Source organism: Petaurus breviceps, unplaced genomic scaffold (assembly GCF_028583685.1).
Source record: "Petaurus breviceps papuanus isolate PSGF00001 unplaced genomic scaffold, PetGlider_PUasm1.0 126, whole genome shotgun sequence".
NCBI lineage: Eukaryota > Metazoa > Chordata > Mammalia > Diprotodontia > Petauridae > Petaurus > Petaurus breviceps.
The window spans coordinates 13,266,224-13,282,739 of NW_027185655.1; the positions used below are offsets into that span (position 1 = coordinate 13,266,224).

The 16,516-nt window shown below is 41.2% G+C and overlaps 1 protein-coding gene across 6 annotated transcripts in view; it reads left to right on the top strand.

The window, feature by feature from the left end:
- The window catches only part of WDFY3 (WD repeat and FYVE domain containing 3), a 325,015-nt gene that overhangs the window by 292,511 nt on the left and 15,988 nt on the right, over positions 1-16,516 (top strand). For all 6 annotated transcript variants that reach the window (XM_069093019.1, XM_069093035.1, XM_069093044.1 and 3 more), the window contains 7 exons: positions 3,007-3,113; positions 3,728-3,881; positions 5,618-5,709; positions 5,959-6,171; positions 11,571-11,718; positions 12,904-13,058; positions 14,498-14,656. In XM_069093019.1, coding sequence (XP_068949120.1) covers positions 3,007-3,113; positions 3,728-3,881; positions 5,618-5,709; positions 5,959-6,171; positions 11,571-11,718; positions 12,904-13,058; positions 14,498-14,656 — 1,028 coding nt within the window. The remainder of the gene's footprint in view (positions 1-3,006; positions 3,114-3,727; positions 3,882-5,617; positions 5,710-5,958; positions 6,172-11,570; positions 11,719-12,903; positions 13,059-14,497; positions 14,657-16,516) is intronic.

A 16,516-nucleotide genomic window follows, 5' to 3' on the forward strand; every position in this document is an offset into this window, starting at 1 on the left:
AATGCTGTGTCAGTGCTAGGCATTATTATAGCTTGTAGGATTATTACAGGGTACTTTTCAAAAGGATATCAGCAATTCTGAATTAAAAGTACTGTCCTTTCAACCTTAAGCATATTTGCTTTGAATGGGTGTATCACCTTATTAGAAAGAAGAAATCCTTTACTTTTAAAATGACTTGAATAGTGTTGAGAATTGACATGCTGTAACTATCCATGCAGTCTCATCCCAGCAAGGAGTGGGAAAGGAACATTCTAGACTTGATCTTTTCTCATTGAATGGCTTTTTGTTAAAAATAACACTCTGCCCTGACTTGACTTTTCTCCCTTATCTGTCTCAACCCCATAGTGTAAACAATGCAACTGCACACTGTCCTTTACTTTCGATTTCCTTGTTCCTTTTTTAATGCCTTTCAAACCTCAACTTTGGATCACTCCCACTGTCCACCTCCACCATGCCCACTCATGCTTCCGAGCTGAACTAGAGGAAGTCACAAAACCAGGCTGTCCGAGTCCACTACAGATTTGTATTATTTAGCCTTAACTGGGTACTCACTACAATGAGTAGTGAAGTGAATGAAGAACTTCTTTTAGCCCTCTCTCACCGATTCTCTGTTCCACTCTCTGTTGAGGAGTTTCAAACCTTCTTTTCTCTCCTCAGACCTCCTTCACCTCTGATTCCCCCCGTCTCCCCCGACCCCCCCCACCTAAGAGCCTCACTTCACACTTTATAGAGAATATAGAGGCTATTTGGCATGTTTCCTCTTCCCCTTCTCTGTTTGAACACCTCCATTACCTCAGGCCCTGATGAAGTGGTGGCCTCTCATTAAAACCAACATCCCATCTCTTCCCACCTTTTAAAATAGATTGTGCTCAGCCATCCCCACTCGAATCTCTCTGATCCTCAGGATCTCCCTGTCACTGCCACCTACACATGCCAAAGTCTTTCCCATTCTTAAAAAAAACTTCTCTACACACCCTCTCAAGATGACGTCCTAAAGCTCTTCTCCCTTTACTAGCCAAACTCCTAAAAAAATCAGTCTATACCTATTGCCCCCACTTCATCTCCTCTTGCTCACTTTAACCCTTTACAGTCTGGCTTCTGACTTCCTCATTCACCTGAGACTCTGCTTTCTGTACTTGCCAGTGGCATCTTAATTGGCAAATCTATGGGTCTTTTCTTAACCCCCCTCCCTCTTGACCTTAGCATTTGGTATAATCAGCCACCCTTCTCATGTGGTTACTGTTCTTTCTGGGTTTTTGTTAACACTGCTCTCTCCTGATTCTGCTACCTTTTTGTCTGCACTGACTGATCTTCCGTATCACTCCCCTTAACTGGTGGTGATCCCCCAAGACTTTATTGTAGGTCTTCTCTTCACTTTCTTTCACTCGGTGACCTCCTTCGCTCCCAGTCATGTAGTTATCCTTGCTTTGTCGATGACTCCCAGTTTTAATCTCCAGCCCCAGTCCCTCTCCTGAGCCCTAGGACGGCATCACTCCCTGCCTGTTAGAGGCTCCACATTGTATGTCCCTGAGACCCCTGAGATTCAGCATGTCCAAAACAGAATCCATCATCTTCTCCCCAAAACATACCCCTTTTCAAAATCTTCCTATTTCTTTCAGAGACACCACTAGTTTTCCAGTCACAAAGATTTGTAACTTCAGCATGATGTTGGACTCTACGTCTTCCCTCATCCACATACCAATCGTCTCCAGATCTTGTTGTTTCTGCCACCATAGTGTCTGTCTGTCACTCTATTCTCACACCAGCACCTTGGTTCAGGCTTGGTCATGTCAGTGATCTCCAAATTCACCTCCCCATGTCACTGCTCTCCCCACTCCAACCTTTCCTCTGTATAGTTGCCAAAATAGTGTTCCTTAAGGGCATCTCTCATGACTCTGCTGCCTCAAGGACAAAACATGAACTCTTCTGCTGGACATTTAAAGCCCTTGGTGACCTGGCCCAGTGTGCCTTTTACTGCCCCTTTATATGCTACTCTGCTTCCCCCAGCCATCCAGCCTGGCCTCTTACTGTTCCTTCTCCCTAGCACAAGACCACCCATTCCTGTATCTGTAGTGGCATGTCCTACCTCTCCAGAACCCTTCATTTCCTTCAGAAATGAGCTCAAGCATTGCCTTCTCCATGAGACTTCTGCCATCTTCCCCAACACCAAGGCCTAGGAGGCCCTCTCCCCCAAAACTGATTTATTTTGTTTATTTTTTTCTATATTCATTTTTTAATTTTATTTTCTTTTCTATATTCAACATATATTTATGTCTGTACATGTATGTGTGTACATGTTATATCTCAAAAAGTAAGCTCCTTGAGTGCAAAGATTGTTTAATTTTTTGAATTTATATCCCCAGAACCATCTGTGTGCTTGGGCATATCAGAGGATCTTAATAAATCTTAGCTGATGGATCCACAAAAACAGTAGAAAATTCATAGTCAACAATTTAGGAAAATATTGGAATGTCAAGACCATTAAATGTTACCAAAATAAAAATATGTATAGTTCAGTATTCTCCTTTAACAGAAGGACAGTATGGTGATCAAGTCTCAAAACATGCTTGACTACTGAGAAATCATGCCTGGTGAAGTATTGCCATATATTTAAATGAGGGCTCTAAATGTCATTTTCCAGTCTGAGAGGGCTTATTTTATCTTCTTTTAAAATATTTTTATTTATTTTTAGTTTTCAACCTTCACTTTCGTAAGATTTTGAATGCCACATTTTTTTTCTCCCTCCCTTTCTCTTCTCCTTCCTCCCCAAGACAGCATGCAGTCTGATATAGACTGTACGTGGACAGTCATATTAAACATTTCCATAGCAGTCATTTTGGGAAAAAAGAATCAGAACTAAAGGGAAAAGAGGACTCCCTTTTGGTAGAGTGGAACCCCCACATTCAATAGTGTCACTTATCTCATAGTTGACCTTTTCATACCTATTAAACTTTTCTTCTCTTGCCAACAGCATGTCTTAGTCACAGATTTTGTTTTCTTTTCCAGGAGAAACCCCGGCCTATCACTATGGCACCCACTACTCCTCTGCGATGATCGTAGCCTCCTACCTTGTTAGGATGGAGCCTTTTACCCAGATCTTCTTGCGACTCCAGGTAAGTCAGGCCATCTGCTGTGTGACGGCACCTTGTTTCAAGAGAAGGAAGGTGAAACTGGAGTGACAAACATGAATAGACAAAGTGAACCCAGGGCCCAATGAATTGGAACTGATTAGACAGAAATCCAGGCCAGATTTGGTGGAACATGTTATCATAGTAGCCGAGTTAAGATTTCTGAGTACCTACAAGCTAACATTATTTCAAGCTAAACTCTGAATACAAACTTGGCCTGCATCAGGGGTCTATAAAATGCTGCTGATGGTGCTGAAGCACCATGTTGAAGTGAAGGTTTGGTAGTTCCATTTACATCTTGGTCACTGATGTTATTCTCTGCTTTTTTTTTTTCCTCTTTAATTCTAAAACTGTGCACCTAAAATGAAGCAATGAATATGCTTGTAAGTTTTTGTAGAGAAAATGCCTTCCCTAATCTTTTGGGAATAAAATTGCTCAAGGGAAAGAGCATGATTTTTCTCATTCCGCAAATGTATGTTTCTTGTTTGTGTTTGATTTTTAAAAGTTAGGAGATTGCAGTGTCACAGAAGTGGCCGTTGATGTGGTGGTTCATGGCTTGGGGATCTCTGCTTTGAGGCTGTCTCCATTTTATTCCATAGGGCGGCCACTTTGACCTGGCTGACCGAATGTTTCACAGTGTGCGAGAAGCTTGGTACTCTGCCTCAAAGCACAACATGGCAGACGTGAAAGAACTCATCCCAGAATTCTTTTACCTCCCAGAGTTCCTGCTCAACTCGAACAACTTTGATCTAGGTATGGAAAAGTTCCTGGCAATATCCAGGGGGAGAAGCTATAAGGAAAGACAAATACTTAGCAAAAATGATTTTTAGATCTGTGCCTACGGCAGAGATTAGATCATGGCAAATAAGGGAAACAAAAATACCATCTGTAGGTATTTTTCTGAGATTGAAATAAATATATGAAAATGAAGACATAACCTGAATTCATCTAGAACAGCAATTCCAAAACCAGGTCTTTGGTAATGAGTGCAGAGAGTACAGAGTATGGAGAACAGAGAGATAAATGGTTTATAGTTATTTCAGTGTACAGATAAATTGTAGTGAAAATATTATACTGCAGTTAATGTCACAAAAGTCAAATTAAACTTTAACCGGTCCTTGTCCTCATTTTTTTAAGCTTACTTATTGTTTGAGGGTACTGCCAGCTTATTATATTTTATTAATTTGTTGTATCTATAATGTTAGATTGTAAACTTCTTGAAAAGTAAGAATTTATCTCTCTTCCTCCCAGAGGAAGCAGGGCACAATGCCTTGTTTGTAGTAGGTATTCATAAGAAACATTTGTTTAGTGACTGAATCTAAGAATTTGTATCCCAAAGTGTTTTCAATTTTAGATTTCAGAATAACTTTTTTTTAAATTTATTTATTTACTTTTAATTTACAACATTCAGTTCCACAGTCCCTTGAGTTTCCAACTTTCTCCCCCTCCGTGGAGGTATGCAATCAAATATAGGTTCTACAAATATCTTCACATTGAACATTAATCAAGTTGTAAAGAAGGGTTATAACCAAGTGTGAAAAATGGGAAAGAAGGGACAAAATAAATGAGAACACAAGAGAGAGAGCAGGTAGTTTGCTTCAATCTGCATTCAGACTCTGTAGTTCTTTCTATGGATGTGGGTAGCCCTTTCCATCATGGGTCTTCCCTACGTGTCTTCTAACTTTGTATTGCTGAGAGGAGCCAGAATAACTTTGGGCTGATCCTTTTTGTATGTCTTTTTGGCAGCAGGAATGTCAATACAGTACAATAGTTTCCTGACCAAACACAATCCAAATCAACACACAAAAAGCTGAGCACAGTAACAGTGCTCTAGACAAGGGCTTCTTAAACATCTTCCACTCTTGACCCCTTCAGCACTTCTTGAAAACAGTTTAAAGAGCATTGCTCTAGACTGGCTCATAGTGAAAGAAAAAAGATTTGTGCTTGGTTGAAAGCCCTCCCTTAAAACCTGAAAAGTTTTAGCCTATTTCCCATCGCCACAGATGAGTGTCAGGTCTTAGGACAAGGCTGAATCTTTTCCAGAGGTTCTAGGGTTGCCCCTGACGAGTTGGGGGTGATTCCTTAATTCTATAGTATTGCACCCTCCTGATGTGCTTCCCCCCCCCCAAAGATTATCAGTTGAGAATCATTTTAGGCAACCAGCCTTCAGTTGCTTTTAGAAAATGATACAATAAGGACAGTTAGTAGAAAATGTCTGCTGACGAGTCTGACACCTTCTGCCATGAGTGTGTGCAGAGGTGAGGGAAATGGCCTCGAGCTCAGTGTCCAGGAGTGGCCGATGGGGTGACTCAAAGCTTTTGTAGGCTCGAAGGCCTGTTCTCCAAAATCAGCTCTAGTATTTCATGTCTCAAGCATCATCTGGCCTACCGTGACTCTTACTTAGATGTGAGGTGGCTACTGGGTTGGTTGTGTTTTGTTCTGTTTGTGTGCATGTTTTTCTTTTTGAAAAATCATATTCAATTGTTCAGGCTGCAAACAAAATGGCACCAAGCTTGGAAATGTGATTCTTCCACCATGGGCAAAAGGAGATCCTCGAGAATTCATCAGAGTCCATCGAGAGGTAAGCAAGCAACCCTGGGGAAGAAAACTGAGCTCCATTTGGGCCATGTGGACATAGATCATGATGCTGGGAGAGGTACAAGATGCACACCTCACGCTAAATTACTGATCTAATTTTTGTGATTTTCATTGTTAGCAGTTCTTTTGTTTCGTACGATTATTGGTGACGACTTATTTTCTAAGTGGACAGTTTAGACCAATCAGCGATTCAGCCTGCTTCCAATACAGTGCCTGTGTTTTATAATTTCAGGCTTTAGAGTGTGATTATGTGAGTGCCCACCTGCACGAATGGATTGACCTGATCTTTGGCTACAAACAGCAAGGCCCTGCCGCAGTGGAGGCCGTGAATGTCTTCCACCATCTCTTTTATGAGGGTCAGGTTGACATCTACAATATAAATGACCCATTGAAAGAGACAGCCACCATCGGATTCATCAATAACTTTGGACAGATACCAAAACAGGTATGATTGTTTTCTTGAAGATTTGTTGTGATTATTGTAATTTTCATACTGTTGTTTGTTAAAAGAGCTTATACAGGTTTCCATTGTTTAAATATTCAGTAACCAACCCTTCAGATAAAAATGCGCACATAAAAGTTTTAGTTTAGGATATTAAGCAATAACTATAAATAGCATTACATTGGAACTTGCATCTTTGATCTCTTCACCCTTCTGCAATACCCAAGGAGACAAGTTTGTTGCTTAAGGAAATTAATCATTTGAAGACTAGTACAAAGTGTGCTTTCCATGTAAAATGTGCAAAGCCTGAGGCCATGTGCTGCCATCCCAGTTTCTCTTTGCTAAGCTCTGATATGCCTTCTGGTGGCTGTGCCAAAGCTTTACTTGGAATATTAGATCACTTTGGGTTTGCTTATTCATGTGTGTGTATCTCTGACTTGGTATAATGTACCTTTTAAATTCAGAGGCTGAGTCAACTGGCCAATTTTAGTTAATATGGACAATTATATTTTGAGCCTTACTTGTATTGCAACAACCCAAAGAGGAAGAAGGCCCTTTGGACTCAGACCAATATTGGTAGTTTCCTTTTTTATGTAAAACCACGTCTCTGAACTGCTGCATCTACTCACTTTTTCATAAACCAAGATAATCTTTTTCTTTAAATCTAAACAACTTTCATTTTCACATCGTCATCATTTCTCTCCTCTTTTTTCCCTCCATCTTTAAAACAAAAGAAGGGTGCCACGTGTCTTAACGTCTTCTTCCTAATTCACTTAGTTTGCTCTGCATTAGTTCATACAGGTTTTGTCATTTTTCTCTGAATACCTCATATTTGTCTTTTCTTGGGGCCCATATCCCATTTCATAGATACCCATTCATATATTTGTTCTGCCATTCCACTCGAATGAGGATGCACTTTGTTTTTAGTTCTTTGCTGCCCCCAAAGTGTTGCTATTAATATTTTGATATAAATGGATGGGACTCTCGGCCTTTGTTCTCCTTAGGGTGTGTCCTAGCAGGGGGTCCTCTGGGCCCAAGACAGTTCAACTCCCAGAAGGTGTCTGTAGTATCCCAGCCAGTGTCAGCAGGAGTATGAGAAGATGAACCTCCTTAAGTCCATTTTAATTCATTCAGGAATCATGTAAATTGTGTAATGAAATTTAAAAACAAATTTAAGGTGTTAATCAAACTGTTTCAAATCTGTATTAATGATGAAATGTTTGATAAAATAACAGCAACATCATTCTGAGGCTGGTTTCCTGACCTCCTTCTGAGTCTGGATTTGTTCACCTGGGAATCATGGAGTGACCTATCTTCCTCTAAAAATCACTCTCATCACTTGCAAGTTCTCCTGTGGTGAATTTGGGGTGAGAGGGAAGAAGTATAGTAGAGAAAAAATAATAATAATAGCGCCTCACATTTTGAAGTTGAAAAATCATGTTCCTCATTTCCTCTCCAGCCCTGTGCTGGAGAGAGCACAAGTGTTATTATTCCTGTTTGATACATACCTGCACAGAAGTGCTTTTCCAAAGCTTCATCGTGACACAGGAATGACCCTGAGTTCTCAAAGGTTCTACCAGCTCAGGTGGGTTTTACTAAAGTAGAAAGACTTTGCACACTTTCCTTGTAATGGACTTTGTCTTTTGTCCAAGACCTAACATAGATAACTTCATGAAGGACCATCGTTAACCCATAGGCTGCTAGATGATGAATCCTTTGGCCGTGGGTATATTAAAGCACTTAAATGGAAGTGCGATGTCAGTGCTGTGACCAGAATACCAGTAGAGTATTCAGCACTCTAGACAGGAACCCATTCATGCCTGCCCATCCTGCCCACCTCTTGTCCACGTGCTCCCACAGATTGGCCACGGGGCATCTCCTCACCGTGGTGGCAGCCTTCCTCACCTCTCCTGACATTGCAGAGACACCAGTGTAGTAGAAGGGCTGTCCACAGATTGTCCTTCACTTTCATAATGCAAACAGCCCATCTTTTTTGCTCATGCATTTCTTTGTTGACATCCTTAACTTGGGTTCTCCATAATTTCCTGTTAGTAATATGCTTCTCACAGCTTCTCACGATGGGTAATTTCCCTCTGGGAGATTCAAGAATTTCAGCTCTTGGAAGACAATAATTTTGCATCTATCACAGTCTCACAAAATCGAGGAGATTGTTGGTGGTTTGTTTTTGTTTTTGTTTTTTTTTTTAAAGCAATCAGGGTTAAGTAACTTGCTCAAGGCTACACGGCCAGTTATTTCTGGGTGTGGTGCTGAGTATCTGAGCCCGGATTTGATCCAGGTCATCCCGACACTGGAGCCGGTGCTCTTACTCACTGAGCCACCTGGCTGCCCCTAAGCAATTGGGGTTAAGTAACTTGCTCAAGGTTACACGGCCAGGTGTTTCTGGGTGGGTGCTAAGTGTCTGAGCCCAGGATTCGATCTCCAGGTCATCCCGACACTGGAGCCGGTGCTCTTACTTGTTTTTTTTTTTAATGGCCATTTGTTTTAGAGAGAAATTTGGAATCACTAAAAAGCTTTGCAGTTTATGAGAGGCAATCTTTCCTGCTTTTCTTTTCTATACAATTCTAAGCCCACCCAACTCATTGTGCGTTTGCTGGGGCTGTCATACATATATGCTGTATACACATGCTCATACATGCATTTACATGTGTGTACACTTATATACATGCAGGCAAACACATCCATGCCCATATATATTTATATACACATGTATTTGTGTGTGTCCATTTATCACCGTTTTCTTAGAAAAGTCAAAGTGATATTTTGAAAAGAACTGGACCTGGAATCAAGAGAACCTGAGCTTTAGTCTTCACTTTGCCCCTAAGGAGGTCACTTAACAGTTCTGGCCTCAGTTTTCTCATCTAGAAAATGAAGGGCAATGGAATAAAATGGAATGGGAAAAATGCTTACTATTCCAAGCACCATGATAAGTGTTGGAGATAGAAGCAGGACAAGACACTCCCTGTGCTCAAAGGAGCTTTTAATTAGGAGGGTTCAGCTATAGGATTCATGGAAAGGCCAATGGGTGGAACAGCCAGGCAGAGGCCATTGATAAGGCCTGGGGGGCACCATGTGACCCAGAAGGATTACAGCTCCCTGCTTATCCAGGTGGTTTGAGCCCTACTACCAGCCACTTACTATTGGGAAGAGAATAGTGGTTACCTCCGGATATCACTCAGTTTCCTCATCTATAAAATGAGGGTTGGCTTCAGTAAACATTAAGTTTAACTTAGTTAAGTCTGTGTGCAGATTTTCATGGAAGGCACAAAGTGAGATATGGTTGGTCCTGGCCTTACAGTCTAGAAGGACCAGGCAGTGATAACGCAGGAGAAGAATATGTGAGGCCCAAAGGGCAAATGCTTGTTTCTGATTGGGGTTGCTTGGAAGTCTCCCTGGAGAAGGTGTCGGTGTTAATGTAAGAGGAGAAGAGGCTAGTGTAGGCCCAGTGAACCGTGGAAGCCTAGACAGAGCCAGGTGTTTGAGGACAATCAGGTCCCTCCTGCTGACTTCATAGGGTCACAGTAGGTGAGCCTCAAGCAAGACAGTGAAGATAAAGCTATTTGCACCCTCTGAAGCACCATACATAAATGTCAAGTGCTGTTGTTAGTACCGCAGAGAAAGATTTCTAGATTCCAGGGATTCAGATTCTGGCTTGGACACTGAGGGGCTCTGGACTAGCTGCTCACCCTCCTTGGCCTTGGCTAGAGAGCTGCTCAGGTACCTCCAACCCTCACTGCGATCCTGGGACCTCTTTGGTCCTTCGGGGAGCCATGAGCTTTTCTCAGCTCCTCTGCCATCAGTGCACATTGGGAATCCTGCTGTGCCTTGTGATAGAGGGTCTTCCGAAGTGCAGAGCTATAGTCTCACCCCTCTGTCACCTGGTGATGAGCTTTTCCGGATTGAGGGAGGCTGGTCTTTGAAGAGCAGATCGGATGTCACCCTCAGGCCCGTCCTAATGGAATCCCATTCCCATTGGTTAGGGTGAACCAGAACTTGGGCTTCACTTGGCCAGGCTTCAGGAGCTTGGTCATCTCCACGCTGCGGTGAGGTGAGAGCATAGTAGCAGCAGCTACCATATTGTCCTCCTTTACGGGGTTCACTCACCTTAGGCTCCTTCCCTCGGCTACTTCTTTCTGTTGCTGTTTTCTCTTCCCTTGGATACTTATGTATAGCCGTAGCTGTTGTTTTACAGGTATTAAAATAGGATAACTCTTGATGCCTTTCTGTGCCTCTGGTTAATATATGCAGAAGCCAGGTAGCTAAAATGCCAGCCTCTGCCCCTGGGTGTAATGAAAGGGCCTGGTTAGAATAGTCCGGCAGCCCTGGCTTCACATCCCCTTCCAAACACCAGTATGTGATCATGGACAAGTCACTTAACCACCAAGTCTCAGTGCCTTCTCCCAGTGCTACATCCATCATTTGCCAGTGTGATAGCAGTGTGTGAATGTGGGTCATTTGTATCCCCGGCTTATAGCAAGTCTGCACCTGCTTAATCAGAGAGTCAGTGATGGAGAGCTGGGAAGGACCTACAAGGTCCACTAATTCAAGCCCTTCATTTTATGGAGAACACCAACACCCAGCAAGGTGAACTTCCCAGGGTCTCACAGGAGCAGGCATGGGATTTGGACCCAGATCCTCTGACTCCAAATGCCTTTGTTTCTCTTTCTTCTCCACCCCTCTGCCTCCCAATGATGGTGGTTCAAAGTCTCAGTCTTTTAGATTCTTATACTTTTTATTAATAGTTGTTGAGATAACAAAACCCTGAACTTGTATCTTGGAATGGGATTGGAAATAAGATTTTTACATGTTTAGAGGTCTAAAATATGTTGGTCTTTCCTCATCAAACTGCATTTGTCAGAACTTTGTCACAAAAAAATAAAACATTGGTTTCAAAAAAGTAGGATGAGAACATACATTTATTTTATTCTTGCTTTTCTCCAAAAGTTCCAGATCTCCTCAGACAAAAAGCATTAACAGCCCATATTCCATTGAAATTTCAGCACTCAAGAAGTACAGACAGTTTTCAGTCATGATGTAATAATATAATGTAGTACTTCTGAATAAATGCCTTGAAACTTTCACAGCTTTTTAAAATTCAGCTATAGTCTAGTGAAGAGAATAGAATTAAACTGTTATAATACTCCTTTTTATCTAAGTGAGACTTTGATGGCCAGCCAGAAGTATTCTAGTCAAGCCAAATTTTACTCAGAACTCCCCCATCCTCCCATCAATTAGTATAAATTCTTAAATGTTTAGTAGAACAGGGAATGCCTCACTGGATGTATGCTCTTGCTAACCCACCACAGTTTGAAGAGATTTGTCAGTAACTTAATTTCTCAAAATCTGTGTAAACTCTCACCCTGTAACTTCTTCTCTTTTGCCAGCTCTTTAAAAAGCCTCATCCACCAAAACGAGTGAGGAGTCGACTCAATGGGGAGAATTCTGGAGTCTCTGTCCCACCAGGCTCTACAAGTGACAAGATCTTTTTTCATCATTTAGACAACTTACGGCCTTCCCTGGCGCCTGTAAAAGGTAAGTGGTGAGAAAGGACGAACAGAGGTGCGGTTGAGATGGTCCACAAGGTGAAGGGTCAATGAAGAGTTTATCTTTCCTTTAGTAATGGAATATTCCTCCCTTCCCATTGTCCTCCCTAGTATTGAGGGCTGTCCTTTCTGTGCAAGAAAATTCCATGTTCTCATTATTTCTTGTGCTGGAATATGAAGTTGCTTTGACTTTTTTTTCCTTCTAATGCTACAGTAAGAAAAACCTCAAAGTGATGGATTCTTACACTCTTGAGTTAATATCTTTTGTATTGAAAAAGAAGAACACAGACGCCATGAACTGCAGGCAATTTTGAAGTTTAGGGAGTTGTAAATGTTCATATTAACTCAGTGTTTCATCTGTAAAATGAGGGGTTAGACTGTGTCTCCATGATCAGTGGAGTAGAATGAGGTTTGGGATATTATGGTGATTTATGTGAATCCTGTCTTTTGTTTCATATTAACCAAAGACATTACCACTGTCTCTGATTATATTACAGTTTGGCCAGTAAAATGTTTGCAGATAGATTGTTTCTCCTTTAAGAAATTGCGTTTCCATTAGATTCTCAAGTTATTGTTACATACTTAAATAAAAATATAAATCTCATCAATATTAAGTGAGTAATTTGGCTCATGAAGTTATGTATGTTATCACTTCTGATTTACAGAGACAGCGCTAGGTTCACTTTGCTTGCCTCCAATACTGTTGCTTCTTGGCACTCCTGAATCTTTGCCAAGTAATGGTACTGTTAAACAAGAATAGGTCTGGCCTTCACAGTACCAAAGGCACGAATTGGTGAATAACCCTCCCTGCATTCTGCTGCAAACAAGTTCACTTTCTCAAAGCCAGTCTGCAAAGCAGGAATTCTCCAAAGAGGTGGTAGATGGGAAAGGAAGGGGGTAACTGTCAACCAAGAGGTTTGAGAGCAGTGCCACGTGGCCACATGGCGATCCTAAATCCCAGGGTCTCTGGTATCATACTGTTAGTTAAAGTAGACTCTCAGGAAATTCAAAATTCCTTTTGACTGAAGGAATATTGTGTTTTTAATATTGGCGTTTGCTGTATGTGTTTAATTTATATGGACACTTGAGAAATACTTCATAATTGGTATTGTCTAGTGGGTATGTATATAGTTTTCCCCTGTTTCTGTGTGTAATCTCAAAATGTGTTTTACAGAACTGAAAGAGCCAGTGGGACAAATTGTGTGCACAGATAAAGGCATCTTGGCTGTGGAGCAGAATAAGGTCCTCATTCCACCTGCCTGGAACAAAACTTTTGCCTGGGGTTACGCAGATCTCAGCTGCCGACTGGGGACCTATGAGTCAGATAAGGTTCATTATCTCCCTTCAGAATTTCACTGGAGAAGGTGGTGGGGGGAAAGAAATGCCTCATTCTGAAATCTGACTTACAAATGCATCACATGTTTCTTAAAGCTTGGACATGTTTCCTTGGGCAATACTAAAAGCAAAACTCATGTTTTCCTACTGTTGTTATAGTTCATGTGAAATAAACATACCTAACTAGCTGCTCAATGAAAAATGAACCACATTATTGATTAACGGCATATATACATTAAGCAGAGATGAGGTTTTTGGTTGTAGCTACTAAAAATGTAAGTCCTGTCCCCAGTCCACCCAACACTGTGCTCCCATCTTCTTAAAAGAAAAATGTTTGCATATATTCAAGGTTTATTGGATCACCTTTGGGAAATTTGATCAGTAGCTTAGTGGCTACTCATGCCACAGTAGAAGTAAGCAGCCTTGTCATCAAGGTCATTGGAATGGTACTTAGTATTAGACATTGATTATCAGATATTGTTTCTCCAAAAGATATTTCCACGATAAAACTTTATTTGCCTTGGTTAGATTAGAGATGATCATTATTCTTTGAAACTGATGATTAAGGCAGTAGAAATTATGCTAGGCTGGGAATAAATGGGGAGCAGGGAAGAAAGGAAGGGAATTGGACTAAATGGAATCTTAAAGGTCTCTCCCAAATCTAGTCATAATTATTTTTATTCTATGATACAGAATTTCCCTTATGCCAAAAGTCACATGATCCTTGAGCTGGGTTGGACCTTTGAGGTCTCATCTAACTTCTAACTATTTCCTCATTTTCATATGAGAAAATAGGTCTTGAAACCTGAAGTCGTTTTCCTAAGGTCCCCAGTTTGTGGCAGAGTCAACACTAGTGCCCTGGGCTTGATTCATGGCCCATACTCTGTCTACCCCTGCACCAGTGGTGTCAAACTCAAACAGAAGTGGTTCTCTGCGGGCAACTCAGAAAACCACAAATCAGCATTAGTTATGTTGCAATTAATTTTTTATTTATTTTGTTAAACATCTCCCAATGACCGCTGCACTTGTCCTGAGAGCTTGACCCTCTGGACCATGCCATGCTCCCATCCTCAGTACTTATTTGGGGAAAAATGAATTTTAAGTTTACTTTCCTGGCATGAAAATCATAGTTTTTTCACCAAAATAATGTTTGCATTCTTTGCCAGCTCTCTTTGACTTTTTTTCATCATGAACAGCTCTAGTTCATATAGAGCTCAGTGGGGCTAGAAGTGGACAGTACTTGAGTTTTCCAAAAAAGGTTGCTAATATTTCTAGGTGAGGAATGTGTTCTGGGGGACATTTCCCTTGGAAGTGAAAAGGGGTGCTTCACAGGCCGCTTTGTGTAGGTATTCACCTTGTTCACAGGTACTTGTTTTAGCAAAGAAAAATGAGACCTGCCACTGTCTGTATTTCATGTGGGTTTTCTCTTGTAGGCAGTAACTGTTTATGAATGCCTGTCAGAATGGGGCCAGATTCTCTGTGCAATCTGCCCAAGCCCAAAGCTGGTCATCACGGGGGGAACGAGCACCGTCGTATGTGTATGGGAGATGGGGACCTCCAAAGAGAAAGCCAAAACGCTAACCCTCAAACAGGTAACGGGTGCTAAAGCAAGCAGGAATCATTGCTTCTATCAGCTCTTAAAAAACACTTACCCACCAGCTTGATACAGGTTTCATTTATATAGTTATCACAATTATGTTCTTAAGAAAGCTCTATATTTGCTGGATTTTTGCTGATTAAATCATACTTCCCATCATCTTGCATTGTATCTTATTTTGGTTTTTCTGATGTTGGCAAAGCATTGTTCTGGGCATTGAGACAGATAAAAAGCTGTGTAACAATCTCTGCCCTCAGGGAGTTTACAGTTTAGTTGAGAAGAGAAAACCTGTACTTGTAGCTAAAATACAAAATAAACCCAGACCACTACTAGAGTTGCAAAACAATGCTGCAACAGCTGCCGCCATTTTTCTCTCTACCCTTCCAGCCCCTCACCCCCTCCCTTCTCTGCACATATCATGAAATACTTGACAAACTCTTAAGTGTGTAGAGGAAGTTGCTATTTAAGAAACCTCTTAAGGAATCATCCCACAAGTGTTTAGTGATTTCCCAATGTGTACTCTATCATAATGACACAGTCCTTTTGTAGTGTTACTTATTAACTTGTAATAACTACATGGTGAATAGATTCAGTCCTTTCTTAAGTAGGGACACACCTGCCAGGTTCTGCTAGTGCACATCTGAGAAGACTGATTGTTCACATTTGTTGGATGGTCACAAAGCACCTTACACCCTTTAATCCTCAAAGCAGCTTTGTGGAATTGTTAGTGGAATATCATTTCCATTTTATGTCTGAGGAGATGGAGCCTATTCTATATAACTATTGTTTAAAATAGTAATACTTTGAGTGCACCTGAATTAGCTCAGTGGCCAGCTGCAGAGAAGCCCAGAGGCTGCATTTGAATTGCTGAGCTCCAGGGTCCTCGCCAGGAGACTTCAGGGTTACATGGGTATTACCCAGTAAGGGATGGGACTTTTCCAGGTGCTTTAGTGCAGATTCCCCAATGCTGGTTTCAGATGATAGTAAATGACTCTGTCATAGCTCATGTGTATGTGGCATGTCACATTTTATAAAGTTTCTAATAGAACATTCAGTTCAGGGAATAGGTTTCTGGAGTATTTAATAGTTGTCTGCTAAGTCAGAAATAAACATCAAACAGTCCTTTAGCATTTGCCAAACCCCAAATAAAGATCCCAAATGACTAGAATTTTAAAACAGATGGATATTTTGAGCAAACAGATTCTAGAGGGTTCATCAGAATTAACATATATATATTTTTCTTCCAGAACATAAAAGTCTTGTTTTTCTGACTGAAAGGGAACACTCAGTTCAAGAACTTTTTTTTAGCATAAATTCCCCTGGACTCAAATAACTATTTTTTTATAGAAAGGCTTTCAGTAACCCTAATGATCCTCTATCCAGAGACAATGTCAGGTCTAAATATCCTCTTTGCCAGTCTGGTTCTCCCCACTGTGAGTGACGTGTAAAAAGAGTTCATGACATAAAGGAACAGCAAGAGTTTAAAACTTTAATTCCTCGTGTGACCATTTACAAATCCCTGGGCTAGAACTGGATGTTGAAGCCTAGTGCTTGACCTTGAGAGGCCTTGTTCTCACACAGCTGTGATAGAGAGAGAGTGAAATTACTGAAGAGCAGAGATTTAAGCAGAATTTGAGAAAGGGATAGTTTTTTTTTTTTCCTGAGAGAGTTAGGGAAGGCTTCCTGGAGGAGGGTCTTTAATGAAAGCAGTGACTTCAACAGATGAAAATGTGTCTGGTGGCAGGGGCAGGGGAGGGAATCATGGGGAACAGCATGAAATAAGGTTGGAGACATAGGTAGAAGTCAGATGGTGGAGGTTCTTAAATGCTAAGCATGAGTTTACATTTTAATAAAT